At 32.3% G+C, this 25,724-nt stretch overlaps 3 protein-coding genes and 1 non-coding gene across 6 annotated transcripts; 2 read left to right on the top strand and 2 right to left on the bottom strand.

Moving 5' to 3' along the window:
• Positions 1-149: 149 nt before the first annotated feature.
• Positions 150-2,220, bottom strand: LOC111286402 (SWR1 complex subunit 6-like). Its single transcript, XM_022876334.2, has 4 exons — positions 1,949-2,220; positions 1,743-1,845; positions 656-762; positions 150-576 (listed from the first exon to the last, which is right to left on the bottom strand). The coding sequence occupies exons 1-4, from the start codon at positions 2,051-2,053 to the stop codon at positions 373-375; spliced, it is 519 nt and encodes a 172-aa protein (XP_022732069.1). The 5' UTR covers positions 2,054-2,220; the 3' UTR covers positions 150-372.
• Positions 2,221-2,918: 698 nt separating this feature from the next.
• TRNAF-GAA (transfer RNA phenylalanine (anticodon GAA)) lies at positions 2,919-2,991 on the top strand. The gene has a single exon. It is a non-coding gene; the product is annotated as a tRNA-Phe (tRNA).
• Positions 2,992-3,888: 897 nt separating this feature from the next.
• On the bottom strand, positions 3,889-6,978 carry LOC111284246 (cation/H(+) antiporter 24-like). Its single transcript, XM_022872970.2, has 3 exons — positions 6,452-6,978; positions 5,328-6,335; positions 3,889-5,231 (listed from the first exon to the last, which is right to left on the bottom strand). The coding sequence occupies exons 1-3, from the start codon at positions 6,764-6,766 to the stop codon at positions 4,044-4,046; spliced, it is 2,511 nt and encodes an 836-aa protein (XP_022728705.1). The 5' UTR covers positions 6,767-6,978; the 3' UTR covers positions 3,889-4,043.
• A 13,945-nt stretch (positions 6,979-20,923) lies between these two features.
• On the top strand, positions 20,924-25,127 carry SLP1 (Calcineurin-like metallo-phosphoesterase superfamily protein). 3 transcript variants are annotated; one of them, XM_022875164.2, is made up of 10 exons: positions 20,924-21,232; positions 21,574-21,674; positions 21,983-22,096; positions 22,711-22,923; positions 23,163-23,298; positions 23,429-23,604; positions 23,675-23,763; positions 23,874-23,943; positions 24,321-24,432; positions 24,549-24,833. In XM_022875164.2, the coding sequence occupies exons 1-9, from the start codon at positions 21,049-21,051 to the stop codon at positions 24,405-24,407; spliced, it is 1,170 nt and encodes a 389-aa protein (XP_022730899.1). In that variant the 5' UTR covers positions 20,924-21,048; the 3' UTR covers positions 24,408-24,432; positions 24,549-24,833. The 3 variants fall into 3 exon arrangements, with proteins under 3 accessions (XP_022730899.1, XP_022730898.1, XP_022730897.1); XM_022875163.2 differs by having other exon boundaries at positions 24,544-24,833; XM_022875162.2 differs by lacking the exon at positions 24,549-24,833 and adding an exon at positions 24,862-25,127 and having other exon boundaries at positions 20,925-21,232.
• Positions 25,128-25,724: the final 597 nt, after the last annotated feature.

Raw genomic sequence — 25,724 nt, 5'->3', positions numbered from 1 at the left:
GATTTAACTCAACTTTTTATCTTTTTTAATTGGTGATAATCATTAATCAGTATGACGTAATAAGCCTGCTAAAAATTAAAAGATTAGCTCTGAGCAAGTGAAGTACCTGAACATACACCGTCGAGATCTGAGAACCAGAGGAGAATCAATTTAAACAAAAGAAAATGGTTTCTTCCTCTTTTATTTCTCTTTTGCCCTTGCTTTACAAACTCTACCAAGAAACAGTAGCACAGAAAGTCGTGATTTCTTAAGACTACATTTGACAAATTCATAACAACATCCATAGAATATTTTTGGCATTTGATGAGTTACAAAATTTTTGTTTCCTAACTACCCATCAAAACAAAAAAAAAATGGTTCCTGTCTCACCACTCAAGCAACAAATTTCATGCATCGAGTATCATTATGTATATTTTGGCAACGGCACGAACAAAAGCGCATTCCACATGTCACGCATGTATAGCTTGCAGTAAATCCACAAACGCTGCAGAAATGCCGACGGGAGGTAGAGCTTGGAGGTCCCACTGCTGCCCTCAAATAGGATGGAACATGAGGAGGCAAAGACTCCAGGTTTGCCTTAAGAAGAGGAATTATTTAGTTCAGCAAAGTGAAGCAATAAAATCAGGAAGAATAGAAACATCATTGCCCTTTTTACCTCATGTAAAAGCTCAAGAAATGTTCTTGGAGCCTTCCTAGCATTTTCAAGTGCTTTTGCCTGCCGAGTTTTACGTTTTGTGCCCTTGAATCTCTTTTGCATGTATGCTGCAATTGGAAGTCGAAAAAGGAGAAAGTGAAAAACAAGCAAGTGTTAAAACAAGGAAACACAAATATTTTGAAAAGAATAAAACAGCTTTCTATAATTAGCATTAGAAGATAAATTTCAAAGACAGTTACATTTCCTAATCAACTTCACACAACTACTGCCCTTTTAATTCATGGTTCAATAAAGCAGATCTTGAAGGTGGAAATCATATTAGATTAGACAATGCCCAACTACTTTGAAGCAACAAAGACATAGTAGTAGTATTTTCCTTCATGCAGTTGTCCAAATTTGACAATGAAGAATCATCAAAGAATTAGCATCAGAAAATATATAGAAAAGGTTCATAAACAAAACTGAGGCAGCAAAAGATCAAAGACCGGAATATTAGTTATGCTATAACTTCTAGTGAAACTCCCTTTCAACAAAAGCTATTATATCTATGAGTATGAGCTATGATCACCATGTCTATTAATAAAGCTCTGAACAAAACCAATCTCCCCAAAAAGGAGTGCGTATGATCTACAATTATTGCACTACAATTAATCCAGTCAGAATTAAAAATTATGTAAGGTTCATGAAAGTATTACGCGGAACCTTGTAAGTGGTGTCTCCCTGCAAAATCATGATTGGTTAATTACAAGATTGTAGTAAAAAGAATCTAAATCCCAAAAAAATGCATGGCCTGAGACTTTAACAATGATAACATAATTCTGAATCTAAGAAGACAAAAGTAATTCATATTTCCATTTTCTCTGGTAGGTTTATGATGGTTGAAACAAACTTCCTCCTAATTAATATTACTTACTCTCACCAACACAAAATTCAACTACCAAAAGACTGAATTTTTGCTTTGCGGTTTCACAGGTGAGATATTATCAACATAGCATTAGCAGCTCACTTCGAATTTACATAAACTTTTGTCCTAGTAAATAAATTTACATAAACTTCGACATGATAAGAAAGAGAGATACAATAAAACCTTGATCATCGTCGTCGAGTGAAGCTTCATCATCATCGTTCATTTCAACTGCTTCAATCCCTGTGTTATCATTCTCCAAAGCTTCAAGACGAGCCAAAGCTGCCTTTTTTTTTCAAAATATTTAAATCCCACTAATTAATTCCCAATATTTCATAGCAAAAATTATTAAAAAAAAATTAAAATTTAAAGGAAAAAAAGGAAGAAACCTGTGTTCGATTATCAGAACTGCCAAGTGCTGCAGCCATTTTAGGAGCCACTTTACGAGTGCGGCTCGACATTCTCCGAAATGCGTTCGAATTGTCGTCATCCATAGCTGAAAAAATAATCAGGATTTAAAATTTCTATGAACAAAGAGAGAGAGAGAGAGACCTAAGGGGAAGTAGTGGCCAACGACAGAAACAAGAGGTGGAGGACGACGGTTCTGGGAAGGACGGAAGAAGTCGGCGACCGTCGGAACCAGAAAAGGGTACAGGCGTATAGTAGCAATTTAGTAAAATAATAGAAATTTTAAATAAGGCTGGCTGGCAGCACAAAAGCCTACTAAATAATAATGGGCTCAACCCAATTCTAATTTCACGTTTAGGATTGTGATTTTTATGGCAACTCCACTTAACGATAATGTTTCCTGGACTCATTGATGAAGAAAATTGGATTTTTTTTTAATTAAAATAATCGCGGTCTAAGAACAAAAAATATATATATATATATCATATGTGTTATGATTCAAGCATTAAATTATAACACTAGTTTATGACATTTTCAACATTTTATTGAAATTTAGGTTACTACTATATTTCCTTTTAGCTTTTTTCACATATATAATCTACTTGTCAAATCGACAATAAATTTTGAATCTCAATCTATTTAAAAATATATATATAATTTCAAGATTTTTTTTTTATTTGAATAAATAAAAAATAACTCATATATAATAAAAAAAATGCTCTTATATTTATTACATGAGTTTGAATTCATTGAAATATTATAAAAAAGTAATCTTTTTTTATAAATTTACTAAGTTTTATGTAAATAAATTATATAAATTAGTCTAAAGAGGGAATACATTCTGTAAAGCTAAGATGTTTGCCGCTAAATTTGAATGGAAAAATGAATTTTTTCTTTTTAAAAAAAGGAAAACGATTTGTTATATTTGTAAACTGAAACACTGCAACGCTTGCGGGGATAGCTCAGTTGGGAGAGCGTCAGACTGAAGATCTGAAGGTCGCGTGTTCGATCCACGCTCACCGCATATGCAATTTTCTCTTTCTTTTGTATGTATGCATGGATTCTGGATATTCCTTCAATCAAAATTGGGCCCACTTCATAGGCTTTTTGGGCTATCAATTCAATCTTTATAGCCTTTTTCTTTTTCGGCCACGGTCACACATTTCCTAATTTATGTTTGACTCCCTTTTTAAGTTTTACCATTAAAAATTAAAATAAAAATAAAAAAGAAGAGTAAGCCTATCTAATTATTGGAAAGATCAGTTGTGTGGAGTTCACTTTGTAGTTTTATAAGCCGATTAATTACTAATTTAAGTACAGTAAAGTGCATGAAATTAATACATGTTCTACGAATTCATATTGAATATGCATGGGTTTAATTATGGTTTATGATTTTGTCTAAGTGCCGCTTGCATTTTATGATTCTTCTACGTGGAAAGCAATCTTAAAATGTAGGAAAGTTTTGTGGCTTGGCCGAAAATGGTTAGTGGGTGGTAGTAGAAATATAAGCTTTTGGGAAGATTGGTGAAGGATTGGTGAAGCACCTTTAATTCAGTTTGTGACAGATTAAGTTGGTTCGGATATTTTGCATATGAAGATGTCCAGTTTTATTGATGAATATGGGAACTGGGAATTGAATTTGATCCAACACCTTCTTCCAGTGGGAAAAATACATGAGATTATAAGTACTCTGATTCCCTAATTTTAGAATAGGTTTGACTCAAAAACATGGAAGGGTGATAAAGCTAAACATAAATCTCAACAAAGGAAAAAAAAAAATCACGAAATGCATGTACTAGCTATTACATTATATATATAAATTTTTTATATATATATCAAATACAAGTTCATAATTAAAGCCCTAAAATTAATTACCCCAACATCTAAACTAGAGGCCATTGTCTGTTGATAAGTTTCAAGTATCAAAAGAAATCGAGCATTTCTTATATTTGTGATCATGTAGTGCAATAAGATTATAATTTAGAACCCCTTTACATTGAATATTGAATTGAATCCTACGCAAATATACATATATCTATATATATATATATATATATATATATGTAGCAGTATATATCATGAGCAAAACAAGCACCGCATAAAACTTGGTGAACGAGATGTATTGTTGTTCTCTTGCCCTCTCAAAACTTGCTTCTGAACCACCAACACAGAATCCGCGTTAACACAATCAGAAGATGAAATATAATCCCCAATAATCCCAAGCTCTTCTTTATTTTCTGTCCAGGTTGACAATCCCTCCAAAAGACTAGGATTTATCCCTTGTTTCCTTCCCACTATCCAGAGATGATAATAATGCTCTTCAGCCATGGCCAGAATTGCTGAAGCTGTGTCTTCTCCATTTCTTACCACTACCTCCTTGTAAATCACTCTTTCGTTCGTTTCGTTCTTGACCCAGAACCAAGTCACTAGCCCATCATCAAGTTTCTTTTGCATTTCATCATCTCCTTCAGAGTTTGAAGAAAGGAACCTTATTACAGTTAGGGACACACTCGGGTTGCCAACCATCCGATCTGCATAAGCAAGAGCCTCTCTAGAATCTGGTCCTCCTAGGAATAGTACAATAAAGCTGTGCGTAGCGCCTCCGAAGGAGCGAGATAAGGGGAGGTGCCATCGATCGGCCTTGTCAATAAGAATTCCAACGGAGCAAGGTGCATGGGCTAAGACTTCGGTGGTCAAAGACCGATGCCCACTACCCCAATGCTTTGTTACGATCTCGCCATCGCATTCCTTCTCCAAAGGCAAAATGATGATAGTAGCCTTGCTTATCAAAGCAAGCTTGCACACATCCTGATACATTGTTCTTTTTGCTGTTAAAGCTGTGAAAAAATGGAGCTCTACGCATTCATCTCTCCTTTGATGATAGAGCTTTAGAGCATTGTGGATTGTTTCAGAGTCCGGGAACCTGCTGAAAAGGTCTTCCACTTCCTGATTTTGGTGGTCTATGAACAAAGGGTTAGCACGACCGATGAGCTCGACAAGGTGGAAAGCGTAAACGGAGAAAGGGTTGTCAACAGTAGGATAAGAGACTTCAAGAAGGTTAACAAGGCTGGGCACGTTTATTTTGTCCTGGATGCAGAGTAGTATCTTAAGTTCTTCACCCGGAGCGGTATGTTGAATGGTCCTCCTCTTGTTTACCATGTAAGGCTTTGTGGGATCATACAAAATGCTAATCAAAGGTGTAAGAATTCCGGTTAAAACCGTTGTTAGAAATATCAGCATTGAAAAACTTGGTATCCGTATTATCTGCTTGTAAACATTCAAAACACAAATGAAATGAGATGAGTAGCGCATTAGTTTTCTAGCTATCGTAACTGATAGAGATGAAAGTAGAAAACATACATTTTTGTCCACCCAATGGACGTATAGAATAAGCTCCACTTGACCCCTCAAGCTCAAAACAAGGCTGAGAGCAAGACTGTCTCTCCATGGCACATCTACCATCTTGGCACCGATAAGAGTTGAGAGGAATTTTGACAAGTAACCTGAAATAAACAAGGCAAATAGCGGTCCCAAGGAAGACCAGCCAGCTTCAGTCATTTCAGAAAAATCCGTGTTGAGGCCGACAAACGCAAATGAACATGGCATAATTATTTCCATCATGATTGTCTCGCTTCTCTCCACCAAGGTTGCGCCTAGCGGCGGCCCGTTTGGAATCACCAATCCTAGCCAGAATGGGCCGTTAGCAATGGCTATACCGAACATGTCTGTCAAAAAGCCAGTCACAAACACTCCCAACAAAATGGCAACCACATATAACTGATCCACCGGTTCTCCCACAGGGGTTTTTTCGATAATCCACAACATTGCTCGTCGGAAGGCAGTAACCAAGAAAGCTAAAAGAACCACCAAGGAAATTATATACCAAAGAGCATCTTCATTGGATACTTCCCCTTGTTTCATTGCCTGAAATGCCACTAAAAAGTTCATCCCAATGCTATCGCTAATTAATGCTATGGACAAGGCCATACTTCCAACCTCGGAGCTAAGAAGGTTTAATTCTTGAAGTACAGCATAGTGAATGGGAAATCCTGTTATCGACAGAGATGAGGCAATTGTTCCAATTGAAGAAAGTCTTCCAAGTTCTTTGTCCATTGATTTTCGATTACACCATGCAACAATAATCACTATTATGAGAGGTCCAAAAACGCTTATCAAGGCAATAAACAAGTGTTTTTTTCCCGATCGTTTTAACATGCCTAGATCCATTTTTACTCCACTTACGAAAACAAATAACATAAATCCCATCACTCCTACGTTTCTCAGCACGAATTTGGCATTAAGGGGAAACACGATATTGGTAAAGCTCTTGCTCTGCCCCAGAAGAGAGGGTCCAATGATAATGCCGGCCTTGAAATTCATTTAATCATCAAAGAAAACCAAAAAACATAGTAGTAATTAATTATATTGATCATGAAGATGAAGGAGAATCCAAAAAAAAAAAAAAAAAGGGAAAAGATACTTACAATTAACTCAGAAACCAACCTAGGCTGTCTGAGAGGCTTGAGAAGAAAGCGAAAGGTCCGAGTGATCAAATTGATCAAGATTAGACCAACAAGGATGACATTGAAAGAGAACATCAATGGGTTATGGCCATAGAAAATGCCAAAGGAATGAGGTTCTTTTGTTCTCACACACACCAGTGGAAATGCTGCAGTTCCACGGTTGGAGGTCTGGAACTTAGCGCCTCTAATTCCCATTGTAGGCTGCTGGTAGCCTTGTGAATGGCCTTGCCATCCATGAGGCGTGAAAGGGTGACGAGCAGGGAAAGCCCTAACCATGCAAAAAGAGTACCTAAGAAACCTAGCACTATCTATCACGCAACAAATTGGAGAGGGACGCAGAGAGATGTCGACGTACACTAAAATGGGGCTCAAAAGGAGATCGATTTCATGTTGACATTGTTGCTTCTTCGCATTCACATGCAGGTTAATGTTCTTTTATTTCTTTCCTTATTCTAAACAATATTAAATAAAATGAAGTCTCAAGTGTTACTTTCCTATTCAACCACAGCGCTGCTAGTATTATATTTTGTTAGGAGGACTCAGGCAATTTCTTTTGGAATGTTACAGAATGTAAATAGTCCAAATATATTATACCAGTAATTATTCTTCCCACAAATTTTGTTTATTTATTTATTTTTACTTTTGTGTTTGAAATTCATGAACTGATATTTTTGCTATTTTGCCGTGGATGGGGTACCATGGATACCGCAAGAGGAAGCAATGGCTCTGGGCTCATAATTGGAATTTAGAGGAGAAGAGAAATTAAAGGCAGAGAGGCGGAGCAGCTAAAAATGAGGCGTCTGTTATGATTCTGCTTTGTGAATTGATCAGCTGCGACATAGCCGCCACTTGTCAGAGTACAAAACTGAAGAAGAAAACGCCGCATCTAACATATGGATTGAAGCCCATCGCCCCTTTCCCCTCCCCTGCGTCGAAACTTGAAATTGCCTCTCAAACTTGACCTCTGTTATTGTATCTTCAATCTTTTTCCAAAGAAAAAATGTCAGCAACGTGTAGTGCATTGATTCTTATCACACAGTTATAAGAACTAAAGTTGATAATTAGGTGCCAATTAGTAGAACCGAAGCTAGCTTAGTTAATTTATGTAGTCATTACAAAAAAAATGACATTCAACGAATCTAAAGTCGAACCTGGATTCCTGCAATCATTTTTTATCTTCATGCAACAATCTCCTTTGTGCCAGAGAAAAAATAATGACAAAACCTGAAATTTTACCTACATTCATGGTGTATATATACATGCACCTATATATTTTTCTGAAACATTCAAATGAAAATTTGTTGGCTCTGAAGAGGCAGATCATTCTCATCAGAGGCAAAAGTAAAAAATTAATAAATGAGGAGTCAAATAATAATTTTAAAGAAAAAAATGAAAGTAATAATTAGATTAAATTGATTATTATATAACAAAAGAAGTAAAAAAAAATTTGAAGGAGCGTGACCCTTGTCCAGGGCCCCCTGATTCTCATCAGGAGGACATATATTCCTCCTAAGGTGTGTCCAAAACTCAGAGAGTCAGAGTGAATAAATATGGGAGAATAAATTCATCCATGTAGTTGCTCTGAGGCGTTGTATTGCCATCGAAAGCACCTTCTGGATCTATGAGGTCCACTGTCACGGCAAGGAAATTCAAGTCCTGTCAGGTTCTCCGGACCTACTATACTTTGAAAGCTACGTCTATGTACCTGCAATTTTGATCTATCAAAACCCTTTTTTTTTTTTTTTTAAACTTCAAACCGTTACTGCTATGCACAAAGCCACATTCAATTCTCAATCTCATAGCCTCTTAATTAACCTCTGATTGAAACCCTAAAGAAAATAATATTATTTATAGTAAAACTCTCAAACCCTAAAATATCTACCAATAAAAGACTTTTTAATAAAATATTAAATAAGTATTAATGCTTTAATATGTCTCTCGTTTGAATATATATTTTTTTTAATTTATGAATTCCTTGGATCATTTTGTGAAATACAAATAATTGAAGCGTTAAGACTATATAGTTAATTATTTTATAAAATTAATATATAGTAAATGTATTGTTTGTTATTTATATAATTTATTAAAACAAATTAATGATAAATATGAATTTTAGATTATATCAAATAGATTAATTGAGCTTTGCATTAACAATTAATTAATGAAGCATAGTGAATCGAATTAACTATGGGCTTCATTATTTCTTCCACCTTCGCAAAGCCATCTCCATCCCCCAAAAATTAAAGTACATGGCCACTTTGAAAACTTTGGAATTTAAAAAAAAAATCATAAATCAACAACTTGCTTATTATTGCCAATGGAGTAAGTTATACATAGACTTCTCTCTCCATATATAAAAATAAAAATGATCCAAAACTTCTTTGCCAAATTGGACTTCAGGTTGGAATTTCTTGTCACCTTATAAAGCAAAATTGTAGTGGACAATAGAAATATATATTGCAATGATGAGCGTATATGTTTTATTATATACAAGATCTTTTACCCAAGATGATAAAAGGAGTGATTAAACTCCAAAAAACTGTAGAGAGGTGGGTGTTCCTGTTGAAGCACATTGTCCACATTGATATGACGAAGAAGATTGCATTTGATAGGTTATAATAGTGAGGACGATAACAGACAATTTGCATTTTTTATATATATATATTTTAAAATTATTAAAATTTAAAAGTTACCATTAAAATTAAAAATTCCTACACTTTAGCAGCTTATTTTTTTATACTTACGAATTATTAAAATTTGAATTGAAACTTTTTTTTTATAGTTAGAATTAAAAATATCAACAATCCTCGGGATTGTTGGCATGATCTGGTTCCTTTGTTCCCGTACAGTTAGATACACCTTGTACCCTAAAGTAAGATCAAATTTCTCAAAACTCCCACTGAACCTAGAATTAAATCATCCCAGTCCTACACTTGGCCAGTAATGGCCAACCGCATGATCTCTATTGCATCTCAACAGGGAAGGGATAGCTACAATACATAAAACAAGTCGAATTTTAAAAGTCAACCTCACCATCATACTCCATCGGAATTGAAAATTTTATTACTAGTATGGCATTTGCATGAAAATATTATTATAATTATTAATTGCATCACATTTGCTTTTGTTAGAGAGATAACGATGATCATGAAGAAATTAGTAATTGAAAAGGAAACAAATTGTGGGAAAGAAAGCGACGAGACCGTGATCTAAACGATGTCGGAAAGGAGTCAACATCCACAGATACTAAAAGCCTGCATACAATTTAAGTCAAAGTATAAAACCCTAGCCAGACCAGCCAGGCACTTCTGTGACGTAGTCAGACGCCGGCTTACTGGAGATCAGCACTAGAGCTTCTGGGTAACAGAGTTTTGGCTTGATTCTAGCAGCAGCAGGAAGGAAAAGCCCTGGATCTCTGTTATCATGAAAACTTGGCGGCAAATAAACAAATCATCAAAGCAAATTGAAAGGGTAGGAGGATGAAGATGGAGCAGCAGTGGAGATCCATAGAGGTTTCCTTGTCTTGTCATGGTTATTTCACTGTTAACAAACAAGAACATAGTAGTAAAGTACTTCATTAGTTTTGGTTTTGTCTTTCACAAAGACTCATGCACTGAAACTTACAAACAATATCAAGTAGTAGTACTTAGTAAATGTAATGCATATTAGGATATTCACCTCGGAAATTAAGTCCCAAAAATATCTTACCGCAATAATATACTATATTTAGGATGGAAAATTGTAAAAGAAGAGACAGAAGCAAATTGAATGCAAGAAAGGAGAGAAATTAAGAACCTTAAAATAATTAAAGATGCATCTCAATAACGTCAAAAGATAACGGTGAAGGAGGACCAAAAATTACAAAGTAGATCTTGCCAAAACTGTCTTCGGAAATACGGTCAGATAATAGGAAGAACTACTTTGATTGTGTCTTTATAAAGACGTCTTGGTTGTAACCTAGAAAGAATACATAGCAGTATGGTACAAAATCTCCAGATGCTGGTAAAAGAAAACAAGAGCCAGCTTTGGATAAAACAAAATCCATCTGAGAAATTCTTGGACAGACGAGGATAAGTTAAAAGAAAATCCAATAAAAAACCCTCCCTTTTTTTTTTTGAAAAATCATCGTCAGCTGTGTACTCGGAAGAGGATTCCTAAGGTCACTTACCCTTTCTTATCCTACAAGAAAAAAGCTCCCTTGGGTCTTGGATGAGTGAATAATTCATAGATCCCATGGAGCAAGGGAAAACCTGCGGCTAAGTCCATCTACAACCAAAAAGTACAAAAGACACAGGTCCCAGCTGCCTGAAAGCCACGAACAAAGAAGCTGACAAAGCAAACTACAACGCAGAGAAGATTAGTCACCTGGTTATATACTTAGAATTCGCGCTACTCAAATATTGAACAGAAAAATCCTTGGAACTTAACCAAGAAAATAGAATCAACTTGCGGGGGAAGTTTAAATAAAGAAAAATACCCAAAATTAGCATATAGATACCAAATATGCATCATTCATGAAGCTGAAGCTGCACCAGATATACATAGCAGGAAGAACCCATGAAACTCAGGATGGATAGCGCCACAGATGGTAGTTGAAAAACTCCTTGAGATGGCGCTATCCCTCCTGAGCTTTACAGATTATCCCATACTTCTGTTCATAGCACGGAAAAAGCTCAGGCCTCCATGAAAAGCCGGTAAAGCTACTACACAAGCTCTTTTTCAATACGTCTCGAGCTCAGATTGGCTATGCAGCTAGGCTGTGGAATACATCTCAGAACTCACATGGCAATGAAGGAGAGATGGGGATTTGGCAGTATTTATAGGAAGGAGAGGACATAGGGCATGAGCATGAGTCATGACTCCCTATTGCCTATTGGAGCATGAAATTAACAAACAGTATCAGTAAGTATTTCTTAACCAAGACCAGGTAAAATGAAGTAGGTTTTGTGGAGGGACGGCTAATTTTTACATTTCTTTGTTGCCATTTGAAAAGAGAATAAATTTAATTATTTTTTAATTATGCATCAATTTTTCTTAGTTTATACGCTGCCGACTACGTAATGCATTAAGCGTAAAGGATTATACATGACCAAAAAAAAAACCACGATTTTCTCCCACTTTTGCAGCTATGCCGAGGGCAAACCCTAATTATAGAGTAAAAGTTACAATGAGGAAAGTCGCAGGGCAACCCCTGTACAGACTCCTGAATTTATATAATATTCTATTGGAATTTAGATTGTCAAAATATATACTTGAGGTATGATTGATTTATATAATTATTGATAGATAAAATAATAATTTTTTATATTATATTTGGTTTTATATATAAAGAGAATGATAAAAATTATAAGAAAAATTAATAATTTTTTAATATAAAATTATTCGATTTCTTTTAAAATGAAAAAGATTATTTTTAATTTATAATATTAAATTACATATTCAATTATATCTTTAAATATTATATTAATAATTTAAATTATATAATTTTTTTAAAAAATAATTTTAAAAAATAAATAAATAATTTTATTTTAATTTTTTCATATATCTAATAAAAAATATGATGATATTATTTAATTTTATTTTATTTATAATATCATCTTATCTTATTTTATTATAATTTTTTATCAAACATGACCTTAATTACTAATTAACCATATCTTAATTAAAAATGGTTGATATATAAATATATAAAAATAGATATAAATTTTAATAGATCGAAAAGATCAAAAATTTTAATAAAAAATAAAAAATTTTAATATCATCTTTTTAATTTATTAAAATCAATAATTAAAAAAATATAATGATGGCCATACTTTTTTTCTTTTGAGAATATTGATTGAAAATTTTAATGTCACATTACAACTATTTAGAAGCTATGAATTCACTTGATATAAGAGTATATATTTACTAATATAATTTATTTTGCTATATGTATTATTACTACTACGAAATTAGTAGTATATTGATTTTTTTGGTAAAAAAGTTAATAAAGTTTATCAATATTATCCAAATTCCTTGACATTACCTTTTGATTTAATTACATTCAATTTAAAACAAAATTTTTAATATAAATAATCACATGATTTGTTAATAAAATTATTTATGTTGAACTGTTTATAAAATAAAAATATGTAATCATTAAAAAAAAATTAAAAACAAAGATTAGAGTAATCTCAATATTTATATTTTAACCCTCACATCAATTATTGAACTGGAAAAAAAAAAAGAAAAGAAAAAACAATTAATATAAAAAAATAAGATGATTGAAAGGTATTTAAAAAGTATTATTTATACATGTAAGATGAAGGTTATAGGCAATTTAAATCGTGCGAAATTAATCACAAAGATTAAGGATGATCTGATAGACTTGATAATTAATTCTTCACTTAAAATATATCATATCAATGTTTTAAAAATCTCACACATTAATTTAATAAGATAATCAAACTAATATAAATTCGTGAATTCAAATATATTTGATATATTAATTCAATTAAAAAATTTAAAATATTTTTGCTGTCTATTAACTTATACTAATAAAAAATTTATTTTATCTTTTAAATTTAAAAATACCTCTAACAAAAAAATTTAAATTTAAGTAATTAAAAATATAATATTTAATAATTTTAAATAAAAATAGCAAAGTTTGCAGCATACACCATGAATCTGATCAGATCTGATGCATCCAAGACTAAGAGAGAGATAATGTTGCAAGTCGTAAACTAAATAGTAGTTGGGTGTCCTGTTTTTAGTTTTGCGGCAATGGTAGTTGAAAAAAACTAAGGAAAAGTGATTACTTTTATATTTAATTAAACAGGTGGGTCAATCATCATTGCTCCAAAGGTCCACGGAATGCCCTTCACCACCCCAACATCACTTGTGAGTTAACCATTTTGGAATCCCCATCCCCCACATTCTTCAATGAAATCATCATTAGTTAATAATCCCCATTGCAGTCGGCAAATGTGAATCACCATCTCGCCTTTCATTTCAGTCAAGAATTTCTTCGACACTCTTACCCTATAATCTTCGATTTTTTTCAATATACGTGTTCGATGTAAATTTGAATATGAATATGAAATTTGATCATCCACATATATAAAATATTTTTAAAAATTAAATATAATCTGTCAAATATATTCGGATATCAAATGCTCATTCCCAAATCAGAGTTCTTATCAATTAACTCAATTTTGAGTGTTTTAAAAGAACTTAATTTTTTTTTCTTTCTTTAACCTTTCTCTGTCAATCAGAGGTGTCGATAGTAAGCCACTAGTCAAGAATGTACCCAAAGGTGTAGCATTTTTCTGGTTCATGATAATATGCATTTGAATTTAAGCCACTAGTCCATATTAGGTTATCGTATACAAACACACGTTGCAGGTAAAAGCAACAAAAACATTGATAATTGATTCCATATTTAATTTCTATGTGCTTGTGCTAGGAGTTTCGGTATCATAGTAGTATTAAAAATGTTAGCTTAAAGAACAAACACTTTCATGTTTATTTAAATAACGATGAAAAATTTTTAAATTTCATTTAATATATTCTTTAAATTCATTCAAATATATTTATTTACATCAAATTTGATAAATTTATAAAAAATTAAATTCAGCATAATAAAGTAGAAATTAATCTTGGTTAAGAGTTGGTACAGTAAAAAAAAAACTTTGAGAAATTCAAGGAACCCAAAAAGAAAGCTGTCAAATGGAGTATAAGAATAGTAAACGAGTTGAGGGGCAAAGAAGTGCGGAAGAACGGAAAATGTGCCTTGGGCCCTGGTCATTCCAATGCCATGTTTCTCTGAGTTAGAGGGAGGAGATGCCTCGGCACTTGCACCATGTATCCTTTAGCATCAACACCCCCCAACCTCAACCCTTTTCTTTAGATTAGATTTCATAGCTTAGAGTTTAGACTTTTAGAACCTATAGCCATTGGCAGAACTCTCTTATTTCTCTTTCCTTCCCTCTTTTTGTGTGTTTCAGTATAGTGTCAGAGAAAGGTAACAGAGTCTCAGGTCCCCAGGTTCAGGCATTCAGGTCCAGCTCTAGACTCTCAATATCTCCGTTCTCCAACTTCGAGGAGAGGGGCCTTTGCCTTTGGGGTTAGCCATTCTTTCTTTTTCTATCTCTGGGATTTCATTTATTAAAATTTGGGACACTACATTAAAGGACATTAATGCCCCCTCCCCAACAGCTTCTGTTCTGACTTCTTTCAGCAGCACATCAATTCCCCTGTCGTTATTTTTAAATTGTGCTTCATTTTCTCCATTGGGAAAAACCAAAATCTGGTCATTTTGGTCATATTTCTTCCTTTTATTCCTTTTCTTGGACTTTCTTCTCCTGCGTCCCCAGTCTGATTCTCTGACGAAAAGTTGATATCCACCTTTGATCCTTTCTGGCCTGTTATGGAGATCATGGGTTCTTATGTTAATATAAAAAACTAATGCATAGCTGTCAATGCTTAATTTAATAATATAAAATTACGCTTTTTATTCATTTTCGAGATATATCTAATCAAAATGACACGTCGCACTGTCATCGTTTTTGAAAAGTATACGAGTAAGACATTGTCCCAACCACATACGATTTACGCTTAAAAAGATGAAACATGAAAGTGTTTTTACACCCCAAAAAAATTCATTTGGGCCTTTTTTTTTAATTAAAATTTTATCAAATAATTGCAAGAGAGAGAGAAATTTGTGAATGACTGGGAGTGGTAAGCTACGTTTGGGGTGTAGGGTAGGACAGGCAGGAAAACCCGCTAGGCAAGTTACAGAGGTAACGTTTTGGGGCGATCACCGGCCCGATCCCAGTGATGAGCAATCAAGCTTTAGCCTGACGGCACCATCATTTTGAGACCATTTTTATATGTGTCACTGTCAATCAGGTTGTCATAACAAGTTTACACGTGGAGGCAGAGGCTTCACTCCTCAATATGGCCCTCTGTTCCCGTTTCCCAACCGTTCCCCATAAACGCCCTTGTGGAGTAATTAAATTGTAATGCACCCACTTTTTATTTTTCTTTCTTTTTCGGAAAAGAACAAAACAAGATTAGTTTCAAAGACTAGAACCAACCACATAGTATTAAAAGAATTTATGGGATAATCTTTGTTTTTTTGAATGTTACAAGGATTTGAGATTTAGCCCTTGCGGCCATGCCCCTCAAGCTATGCCGTTATGGCTTCATATTGTCTTTGTTAAGAAGTGGAAAAGGAAGGAAAATGTTTTTTTTTATTGTTTGTTTGGTAAAAAAAATAATACGTATATATATATATATATATATTTTTCAAAATCAAACCCTTTTAAATGTAAAAAAAAATTCACTCAACTTAAATTATTATTTTTATTTATAGTTTTATCTTCAATTTTTTTCTTCTGTTTTCTATATTTGTAAAAAATAAAATAAAAATCATATTTTTTATTTCTTTTCTGTTTATACTTTTTTTCTATTTTCTATCATTTGTAGTTAAAATAATAAATAAAAAATAACTTTCCTCGGTTCTTTAATTTTTTTTTCTTACTCAACACCACAATTTTCCTTCGTTCTAACAAAACATCTTCAGTGGGGCCCGGCCCGACAGTCTCCTCACATTGGCTCTCCCACTTGTCCAAATTGTACCAATACAACCAACGGCAGAGCCGGATCCGGCTTCAGGCCCCAGCCTCGGTTTTCATGATGGCAAGTTTGCAAATTATTGCACTTGGATCGACCGTATGTACACCATCCTTGACGGCTGAAATTTTATGTCTTTTTAATTATATCTAAATTTTTGTAAAACATCAAAAGTAAGTGCAAAGGATCCTCTGTTTCGTATAACAGCATCCCTCCTTCGGTGGAGACTTACGCCAACTTTAATCCAAATAGCATACAACCATAATTAAAGGAAACAAAAGGAAGCATTTGTTCTATTTTTCAATTTATTTGTCGGCATTCTTTTAACTTAATTAATAAACAAGCAAATTAAATAGCTAATCAAATGCTCAAATTCAAAGTCAAAGATACATAGAATTGCTCTAAATTAATTCTCAACTCTCTTGTATTGAGGAATGGGAGGTGTATAATTTTTTTTTTGGGTTACTATAAAAATTTAAATTCATGATCTTTAATTATAAAATCAAATTTAATATTATTAAATTAATAATTTATTTATTATATAATTAATTTAAAATTTTAAATATTTTTATTAATCTAATAATTGATTCAATTAATTTAACTATTGAACCATTTATTAAAAAAATCCGACACCTTAAACGATTTTTTCTTTTTATAATTATGGGTATCACTCATAGCTTTATAAAAAATAACAATTCCAAGATTTATCGAGCAAGAACTCTAATAGTTTTGTTTTTTCTTGTCTGGAGATGAAAATTGATGAAAATTAATTTAAAAATTAAATGTAGTATTGAGATTTTTTAGTATTGTTAATCTAAAATTAATTTTCATTTTTATAGTTTTTTTGCTTATAATTGTTTATATAAAACAAGAAATTTATTTTGTATTATGTTTATTTAATTAATTATATAATTATTAATTATAAATTCAAAAATCGACTAATAATCAAGTACTCCTTCTATCCCAAAATTATTGTTCCTTTGACTTTTTTAATCAAATTAACTCAATTTTGACTATTAATTTTAACAAAAATAATAAAATTTTAAAAAATTTTAAAAATAAGATTTATAAATTTTGAATTTCAAATTTTTAAAAATATATTTTTAAAATTTTAATTTAATAGTATATTTCAAAAAATAAGATCAAAGTAGAATTACTTTGACAAAAAGTCAATAGAATAATTATTATACAAGGGAGGGAGTAAATAACATGAAAATTTTCATGTATAAAGAAAAGAAAATTTTAAATAATTACAATTTCCTGGCCAATAATTGTTAAATTTATCATTTTTCTTAGTTAAAAGTTAATTCTATATCAACGAAGTCAAAATATTCTTAGAGCTCATTTAGATTCAATCACACTCATGTTACAATGCGATGACATAGCTTTTTAGTGCAATTCCACAACAATTAATTGTTTGGATTACACAGCTACGTTGCAGTTGTGCCTATATGATATTAGTGAGATGAAAATTTTTCATTGATGGGGAAAGTAACGGTGAGCCACCGCAACTCACTTTGGACATTTTTGTCCTCGTATATATTTTTTAATTCAATTTTATTCATATATATATATATAATTTTATTAAGATTAAAATAATTAGAAGTAAATTTAAAACTAATATTTTATTTCTACTCATATTATATATATTTTATTTTTTTATACTCTTAAATAATTAATTTTTAATATTTTAAATGTTAAATAAAATTACAATATGCATTAAAATAAAATTTTAAATTACTTTTTGATTAATGTTTCTAATAATCATTTTATTTTTATTTTATTATCACCATTACGTTTACATTTAAATATCTATTTCATCATTAATTTTAATTTTATTATTATAATATTAAATTTTATCATTATAATAATTAATTTCATCATTATTATTATTTTTAATTTTATCTAAATCAATTTAATCGTCCATATAAATACACTTTTAATTCACTGTCCTTTTTGTAATATTCCTTTTCCAAATTCCTTCCGACTTTTGATCACTCAGCAAAAAGAGAAATCTAATGGTTCTGAATTACCCAGCCATATCTAATGGTTAAAAGCAAGCTGGATCTCATGGGATCTCATTATGGTGGTCACCAAAGAAGAAAAAGCTGATATATATATATTTATATTTATATATTGGTACAAGATACTATATATTATATTTGAAGACTCATATTCCTCCAAAAGCTTGCATTCCAGCAGTGGCCAAGTAAAATATATCGGAAATATGAAATTGATCAGCAAAATGGGTTCCCACGCATTTACCAAGGTCAAGGCTCAAGAACATCTTTATGAATTTTCTTTGTCCATCACTGACACACTCCTCCAGCTGATAGCTAGACTTCATAGTTGATGAGTACGTTCTAAACATAGAAAGATTTAACATAGGCATGTTTTTGCTGAACTTAGGAGGTACAACTGACAAATGTAAGAAAGATGATCAAATACTGGTAGGGGACTCAAAAATAACGTCACAGGTCTTGCTTTCAGGATCCAACTTGCGGCTATTTATATATTTGTTTAGGGATCCAATGAAACCTAGTCTATCATTTCTTCCAATATCCTTCTCTCTTCGAGTCTTGACTGGACAGCTTTGCAGCCCCCTTCAAGCCTTTCATTGCGCTTCCAGTACTACTGTAGCTCTTTCATTTCAACTTCATGTCATGTTGGAGCCTATACCTGAGTAGTCTCCATGTGCTTCAGCACCAAGATGTTTTCTTTTCTTCTTATATAATATTTGTTGTGGAATGAGGACCAGACATACACTTCTAGCTCCTGAGGAAATGGCAACTTGAAGCTTCTTTATTATATATAGGATGCTACTGCAATCACTCTTTCTTGATAAATTTTGGAATCAGATAAGAACAATCAATAGCTGGTTCTCTTAAATGGACTGTCACTCTTTCTTCATAGTATTTTTCTTATTGATAATGTAATGAATTATTCATTATTCAAAGATTTCTTCTAATAATAAATGGACATCAGTGCAAAGGTTTTATAAGAAAGAATGATTGCAATAATGAACAAATAGAGTAGATCAAAGGATATCAATGGAATCTCCTTTAAAGTTGAAAATCCAACAATCCAATAAGTTGAAACCCTTTGGCCAAAAAAAAAAAAAAAGCTGAGACCCTACAATTGTATATCACGTAAGATTGATTTGGTATAAGGATCTTGGACCGTATCTAATGCTGATTTGAGGCAAGGTAACTAATTGCACAAAATTTTCATTTTAGGAACAATATAAGAAGATCCGACATGGGTTGGTGGTTTGTCACAAATTGCTGACCCAAGTTTGAAATTGGTAGATATTTCCCATCGGAAAATGATGCCTTCTTTTTTTTTTCATGGTGGAAATGGAAAGGCAAATTAGAACAGCCAGGGACATAATCTTGGAAGGGCTAGTCAATAGCTCAGCCAATGGCCCATAGTTTTGTGATGGGAAAATAAGCCTGTGAACTCGTCTATGTTGGTTTGTAAGTTGTAACCCAATTGTGGAGGGATTTCTTAAGCAGGCATTAATCGGGCTAATTGGGTTGGTTGAGTTTAGAGCTTGTGAGCAAAGCAAATTTCATTTCGACCGTTTTGATGGAAAATTCAATTAACAGTAAATACTTAGAAGTTAGATTTTCAATTTATCCAAAAACTTGATATTAAAAGTTGAAACCTGACCACTTTCATCATATCAAAAGATGACAACAAAGGCAATGAACGTTTCTGAGATCTTCAACTTTGAATTTTTTTTTTTTTGGTAAATTTATTATCTCCAACTTTGATAAATTTTTTTTTATTTACTGAATTGACATAGTGAGTGACCGGCAATCTATGATCAAAACACGAAGAATGATTCTGTTTTGTAGCTTCCCTTCAATGAACAGAATTTTGAAAATTGTAACTTTGTAAGCATTTTTTTTAATAAGCTTTCAATTTTGAATAGTGACAAGGATTTTTTTAAAATTAAATTTATTTTGATAGACGATAAAATTAATTTTGATGAGATAAAAAATAATTATGAAAATAAAATTAATTATTATAATTGTGATATTAAAATTAATAATAAAATATATATTAAAATGTAAAAATAGTAATGATAATAAGGTGAATTATAATGAGTGTACAAAATTATTATTAAAAATATTAGATTAAAAATTGAATGTAATAAAATTTTAAATTAGTTAATATGCATAAAATTAATAAATAATAGATATTTATTAAGTTATTTTAAGTCAAATAATAATTTTGTTAATTAATAATTAAAATTTATTTATTTATTAGTTTATTATATAATAATAAATTTATTTCTTTATTATATAATAATATAAACTTATTTATTATATTAAAATAATAAAACTTGTTTTATAAATTTTAAATAAAAATCAAAATAAAAAATTAAATTATAATGACATTTTTGTTTTTATAATTTAACTTGAGGGATAAAAATGGAAATAATGAGACTGCAATTTTCCTCTAGAACAAAAAACTCTAATGACTGACCAGTGTAATTCACGCCACAATTTGAACATCCTAGTATATGTTCAATGTGTTTTTCATAACTTTTGAAGCAAACCGTCCCCCACCGGAGGTTCGGTTGCATCCAAATGATCCCTTAGCGATGTTGAAAGACACAAGGACAAGGCTTGTTTGCTATTGTTGCCAAGCGCCAATGATGAATGACGTCAAGAAAGAGCAAACGGTATCGTTTATGTTAGGAGTTCGGACATTTTGTGGTCAATTATCAACTGCTTCGGTGGTCGTTACAATTAGACAAAATAAAAAGTACCAAATAAGCTCCAATATCCATCCACAACCAGAAAAAATATGAAGAAAGCAATAAAAAGCAAAGATAAAACCAAATACTTGGTTGAGAAACTTTCTTTGGTTTGGTAATTCTAAGCAAAGAAAACAACACCCTTCTTCTTAAACAGAGAAAACTGAGCAGGGCAATGGTTTCACTATGCTTGAATTCATTGCCACTGCCACCTTCTTCATACCCCAAAAAGCTTACTGAAACTTCCTTGTCATCCTCTTCTTTCAGTAATGGTAGTATAGGAACAGCCTTGAAGCCCATTGTTGTCAGTGGAAATCCTCCCACTTTTGTTTCTGCTCCGGGTCGCCGTATTATAGCAGGTTCTTTTGCTTTTACTTTGTAGGTTTTTTTTTTTTTTTTTGTCATAACTCCATGTAATTAATTTTGAATTACATGCTAAAGTTTTCTGGTTTGTTCAATGTTTGATTTCTGTAGCTTTCGGAAATCTTGTTGATTAACTGACAATAAACAATAGAATGAATATTTGAAGTTGTAAAAGGACTCTATGCTCATTAGTGTTTTGTCTGACTGATGAACATTGAACAATGTCTTGAGGAAATTTATGCTTTGGTTTTCAGGGATGCCACTGAATTTTGGGTACTGTTTATTCTGTTCATCACTTTTTGAAGTAATCTATATCTTTATATGCTTCCATGTATAGTTGGAGATCTTCATGGAGACCTTGACCAAGCAAGATGTGCACTTGAGATGGCTGGTGTCTTGAGTTCTGATGGTGAAGACATATGGACGGGAGAAGATGCGGTATTCTTCTTCTTCTTTTGTTGATAACATTAAGCAGAAAGTTCGGTTTTGTTTTAGTCACAGAAATCTCCATTGCTAAAGTTCTGCAGTCACTCCTGAACTTGTATTCGCGATTTCCTAGTTTGAAAGAATTGAGCTAATAGCTAGTTTTGCAGTTTTCTTGCAATGGATTTCTTATCATCCTAATGGATGCTAGAACTACACCCAAATTTAGCATTATTATTTCTGTAGATAACTTCTTCTTTGTATGGAATTGTTTCTCTAATCTGAATACCATCTGATGCCTATGTTAATGTTTGAGAAAGTAGGTATTGATTCAGCTTGGAGATGTACTTGATCGAGGAGAAGATGAAATAGCCATTTTATCCTTGTTGAGATCATTAGATATACAAGCAAAGGCTAAAGGTGGAGCTGTTTTCCAGGTTTGTGGTGCTAAAAGTAGAACAGTTTGGGTGCATGAGACAAATCAATAATCTAGTTTGCATCGGAAGAATGCCTGATTTTTTAGGAGTTAATGCCACATCTTCATATGACTAGTGGTTCTAGCAAAACCTTCTGAATTCCCTTTTAAAGATGTGGAGGTATTGTTCACTTTGATCAAGTCTCACGGTTTTGTCTCTTGTTAAAATTTAATATTCTCGTCAAGTCTAACACAAAACAAATATAAAACCATATAACGCACACACAAAACCACAAAATCTAAATCACACTAGACATTAGAATTTTAGAGGTAGCTTCCACTGTATAGCATTTAACTTTCTCAAGATGTAGCACTTATTTCCCATCTGACCAATGACCGCTCTGACCTACAAGATATTATCCATTTTGATCCAAAAATTTCATGGTTTTGTCCCATAAAAAGTATTTCAAAAATATAAATTTAAATCTCTACATATATATCATATCGTATTCTTAAATTCTTCTAAGATTGGAGTGTCACAAACTTAGACTTTAAGAAATCTTATTGGAAGGATTACTTCTGGTCGATTTCTACAATTTTTGCCAAATTAGAATGCTGATAGTCTTCTTGTTACAGGTCAATGGAAATCATGAGACAATAAATGTGGAAGGGGATTTTAGATATGTAGAATCCGGCGCTTTTGACGAGTGTGCTAATTTCCTCGAATACTTGAATGACTACGAACATGACTGGGAGGAAGCATTTGTCCGTTGGTGTAGCATGTCTAAGAGGTGGAAAGATGAAAGGAGAATTTCTAGAAACAATTGGGGCTCTTGGAATCTAGTAAAGGTACTAGAGTTCTCAGTGCTGTCAGTCTACTAAACTAATATGTTTCTTCTTGTTCTCAATAAAGTTCATTGATCATAAATATGAAGGCATTTCCTATTTCATTTATCCTCGTATTATAGTGCTTCTTGTTAGTTACTTGTATAATCCCAGAATATAGGGTGAAGATACTGTTTTTATGCCCTCTCCATTTATAAAAAGAAAAAAGCCTTGCTGATAAAGATCTCAAATTATTAGAACAGAGACAAAAGGGGGTGACTGCCAGATCGGTTCTGTTTAGACCGGGTGGTCCACTTGCGTGTGAGTTGGCACGACATGCCGTAGTTCTTAAGGTTAATGACTGGATCTTCTGTCATGGTGGCCTCCTTCCTCACCATGGTAAAATTATTAACTTCATTTTGCATGAACCAGTTTAGTAGAATAATTATCATTCATCAAATTATATGTAGAAGTTTTTCTTTTATTCTTTTGTTTGAAATGTCTGATTGGAGTCTTCATACTTCTGCAGTTGCTTATGGCATACAGAGGATGAACATGGAAGTATCTCAATGGATGAAAGGTCTCATCGGGGAGGATAGTAGTCCTCACATGCCCTTCATAGCCACCAAAGGCTATGATAGTGTTGTTTGGAACCGCTTATACTCTAGAGATGTTTCAGACTTAGAGGATTATCAGATTAACCAGGCACGTATAATAACTACTACTATGTTTTATACTCGTGCCTTTAGGAACTAAAATTACTTGCTCATAGCAGATAAATGATATTGTTGAAGAGACACTGCAAGCAGTAGGAGCTAAGGCAATGGTGGTAGGACACACGCCTCAATACTCCGGGGCAAATTGGTATGCAAACTTTGTTGAACATATTTTTTAAACTATTAAGGATCCAGTCTTTATATGCTAGAAATTTATCTATTCTACATGTAGTTATTAACTTTCAGCCCTGCCTGCAGTGAGTACAATTGCAGCATATGGCGGGTTGATGTGGGAATGTCCAGTGGAGTTCTAAATTCAAGACCAGAGGTGACAATATATACTAGTATTTTATACTGTCTGAGAAATGTAGAGCTTAAGTCTTATGAATCAAATCCTGACACCATCCCTGACCCTCTCCAGAAACTGACAAAAGAAAAGGAAAAACGATCTTAATGAATCAATACAGGCCACTCTTCTAGAATTCTCAACAACATCCAAGCGCATGTTCTTGTTCTTTGATTGCATATTGCTTGAGATTGCATAAACCTTGTGAATTTATTGGCCTCTTGGTTTATAATGTTAGCATAGAAACGGGAATCCATTTGTGATGTACATATCCATCCATGTGTTTTTGTCAATTTTATTTTATTTTTTCTATAAATGCAATGTTGAGAGAGAAATTCTTTGGGACATATGTTCACCAGGTTCTAGAAATAAGAGATGATAAAACGAGGGTAATAAGGAGCAAAAAGGACACGTTCAGGAAGCATCAGATTGTTGACTATATATAGCTAGCTACAGGAAGTAAATAATCAGGTATGATTACTTCCCTTGTTTCTGTGATTACATGAGGTTTGAGATGCATTAGTCATTGTGCTTTAATGATCTTTCTCTCCATCCCCTTTTTTTCTGCTTGTTTTATTCAAGCTTAGCTTTACCTCAATGCTGCAAGCCTGCGACTAACTGCTACGGATGAGTGGTTGAGACTTGAGACTTCAAATTTAGATTGTGACAGTTTTCTCTACATGTTTTACTTTTGATACTTGCAGCCTAAGTTCTTTAGCAAACTTGAAATTTAGACCATTTCACTGCAAATTTCCAGGAAGCCTTGTACCAACTGAATTCGACAAAACATTGCCAATTGCCATCATGTTAACAAATTTACTCCCATGATGAAAAAAACTTGGTAGTCTAGAAACGAGGCAATGATGACTGTTTCCTATATGTTTTTTTCCTTGTTTACAGGATTCTTTATAACTTCCTTGAATCATCATCATCCATCTATCCATCCGTCTGCAGCATAGTTTGCTCTGTAAGAATTATGTTCAACAACAACAAAAAAACAAAGATAATTTTTGTAAATCAACAGACAGAGGAAGGTGCCAAGTACTCTCTTCAAATCATGCTGGGAAGCTGAAGTTGATTCTGGAACCTGGCTTTAATGTCTAATCATTTTTTGAGTGATTATTTGATTTTGAGTGAGACAGTATACAAGCAATATTTCTTTCTGATTGTTCTTCTTGTGTCTTTACATCATGATTAAGTAAAAAGTCTTAAAAAGAACTTTTTAGTTACTAGAATGTTTTTTGATGAACGATAAAATTAATTATAATGAAATTAAAAATAATTGTAAAAATGAGATTGATTATTATATAAATGAGATTAAAATTAACGGTGAGATGTGTGTTTGGATGAAAAAAAAAGTAGTGGTGATGAGATAAATTGTAGTGAAAAAATATAACCCTTAAAGATATTAGGACTAAAAATTATATATAATAAAAAATTTAAATTATTTAATACTTATAAAATTAAGATAAATCTGAATGAAAATCAACAAAAAATTCATGGCTTTTGTTAAAATATCAGTATTTCTTTTTATAAATGATATTGCAATCTAAGATATAAAAAGGGGTTTCACGAATTGAAATTTAAAATTATTAATTTAAATTATATAAATTAATTAAATTTTGAATTTAAAATTACTAGTATTTAATAAAATACATTCATTATAAAATGTCAATCAATTTTTAATATCAATATGAAAATGTTTTAAATATACTTAAACATATTTATTTATTATTGTTAAATACTAATAGTAGTGGTATATT

The sequence above is a fragment of the Durio zibethinus genome, chromosome 6, assembly GCF_047325235.1.
Source record: "Durio zibethinus cultivar Kanyao isolate XHJ-2024 chromosome 6, ASM4732523v1, whole genome shotgun sequence".
NCBI lineage: Eukaryota > Viridiplantae > Streptophyta > Magnoliopsida > Malvales > Malvaceae > Durio > Durio zibethinus.
The sequence above is the reverse complement of the archived record's forward strand: the minus strand, read 5'-3'. Positions and strand labels throughout refer to the sequence as shown.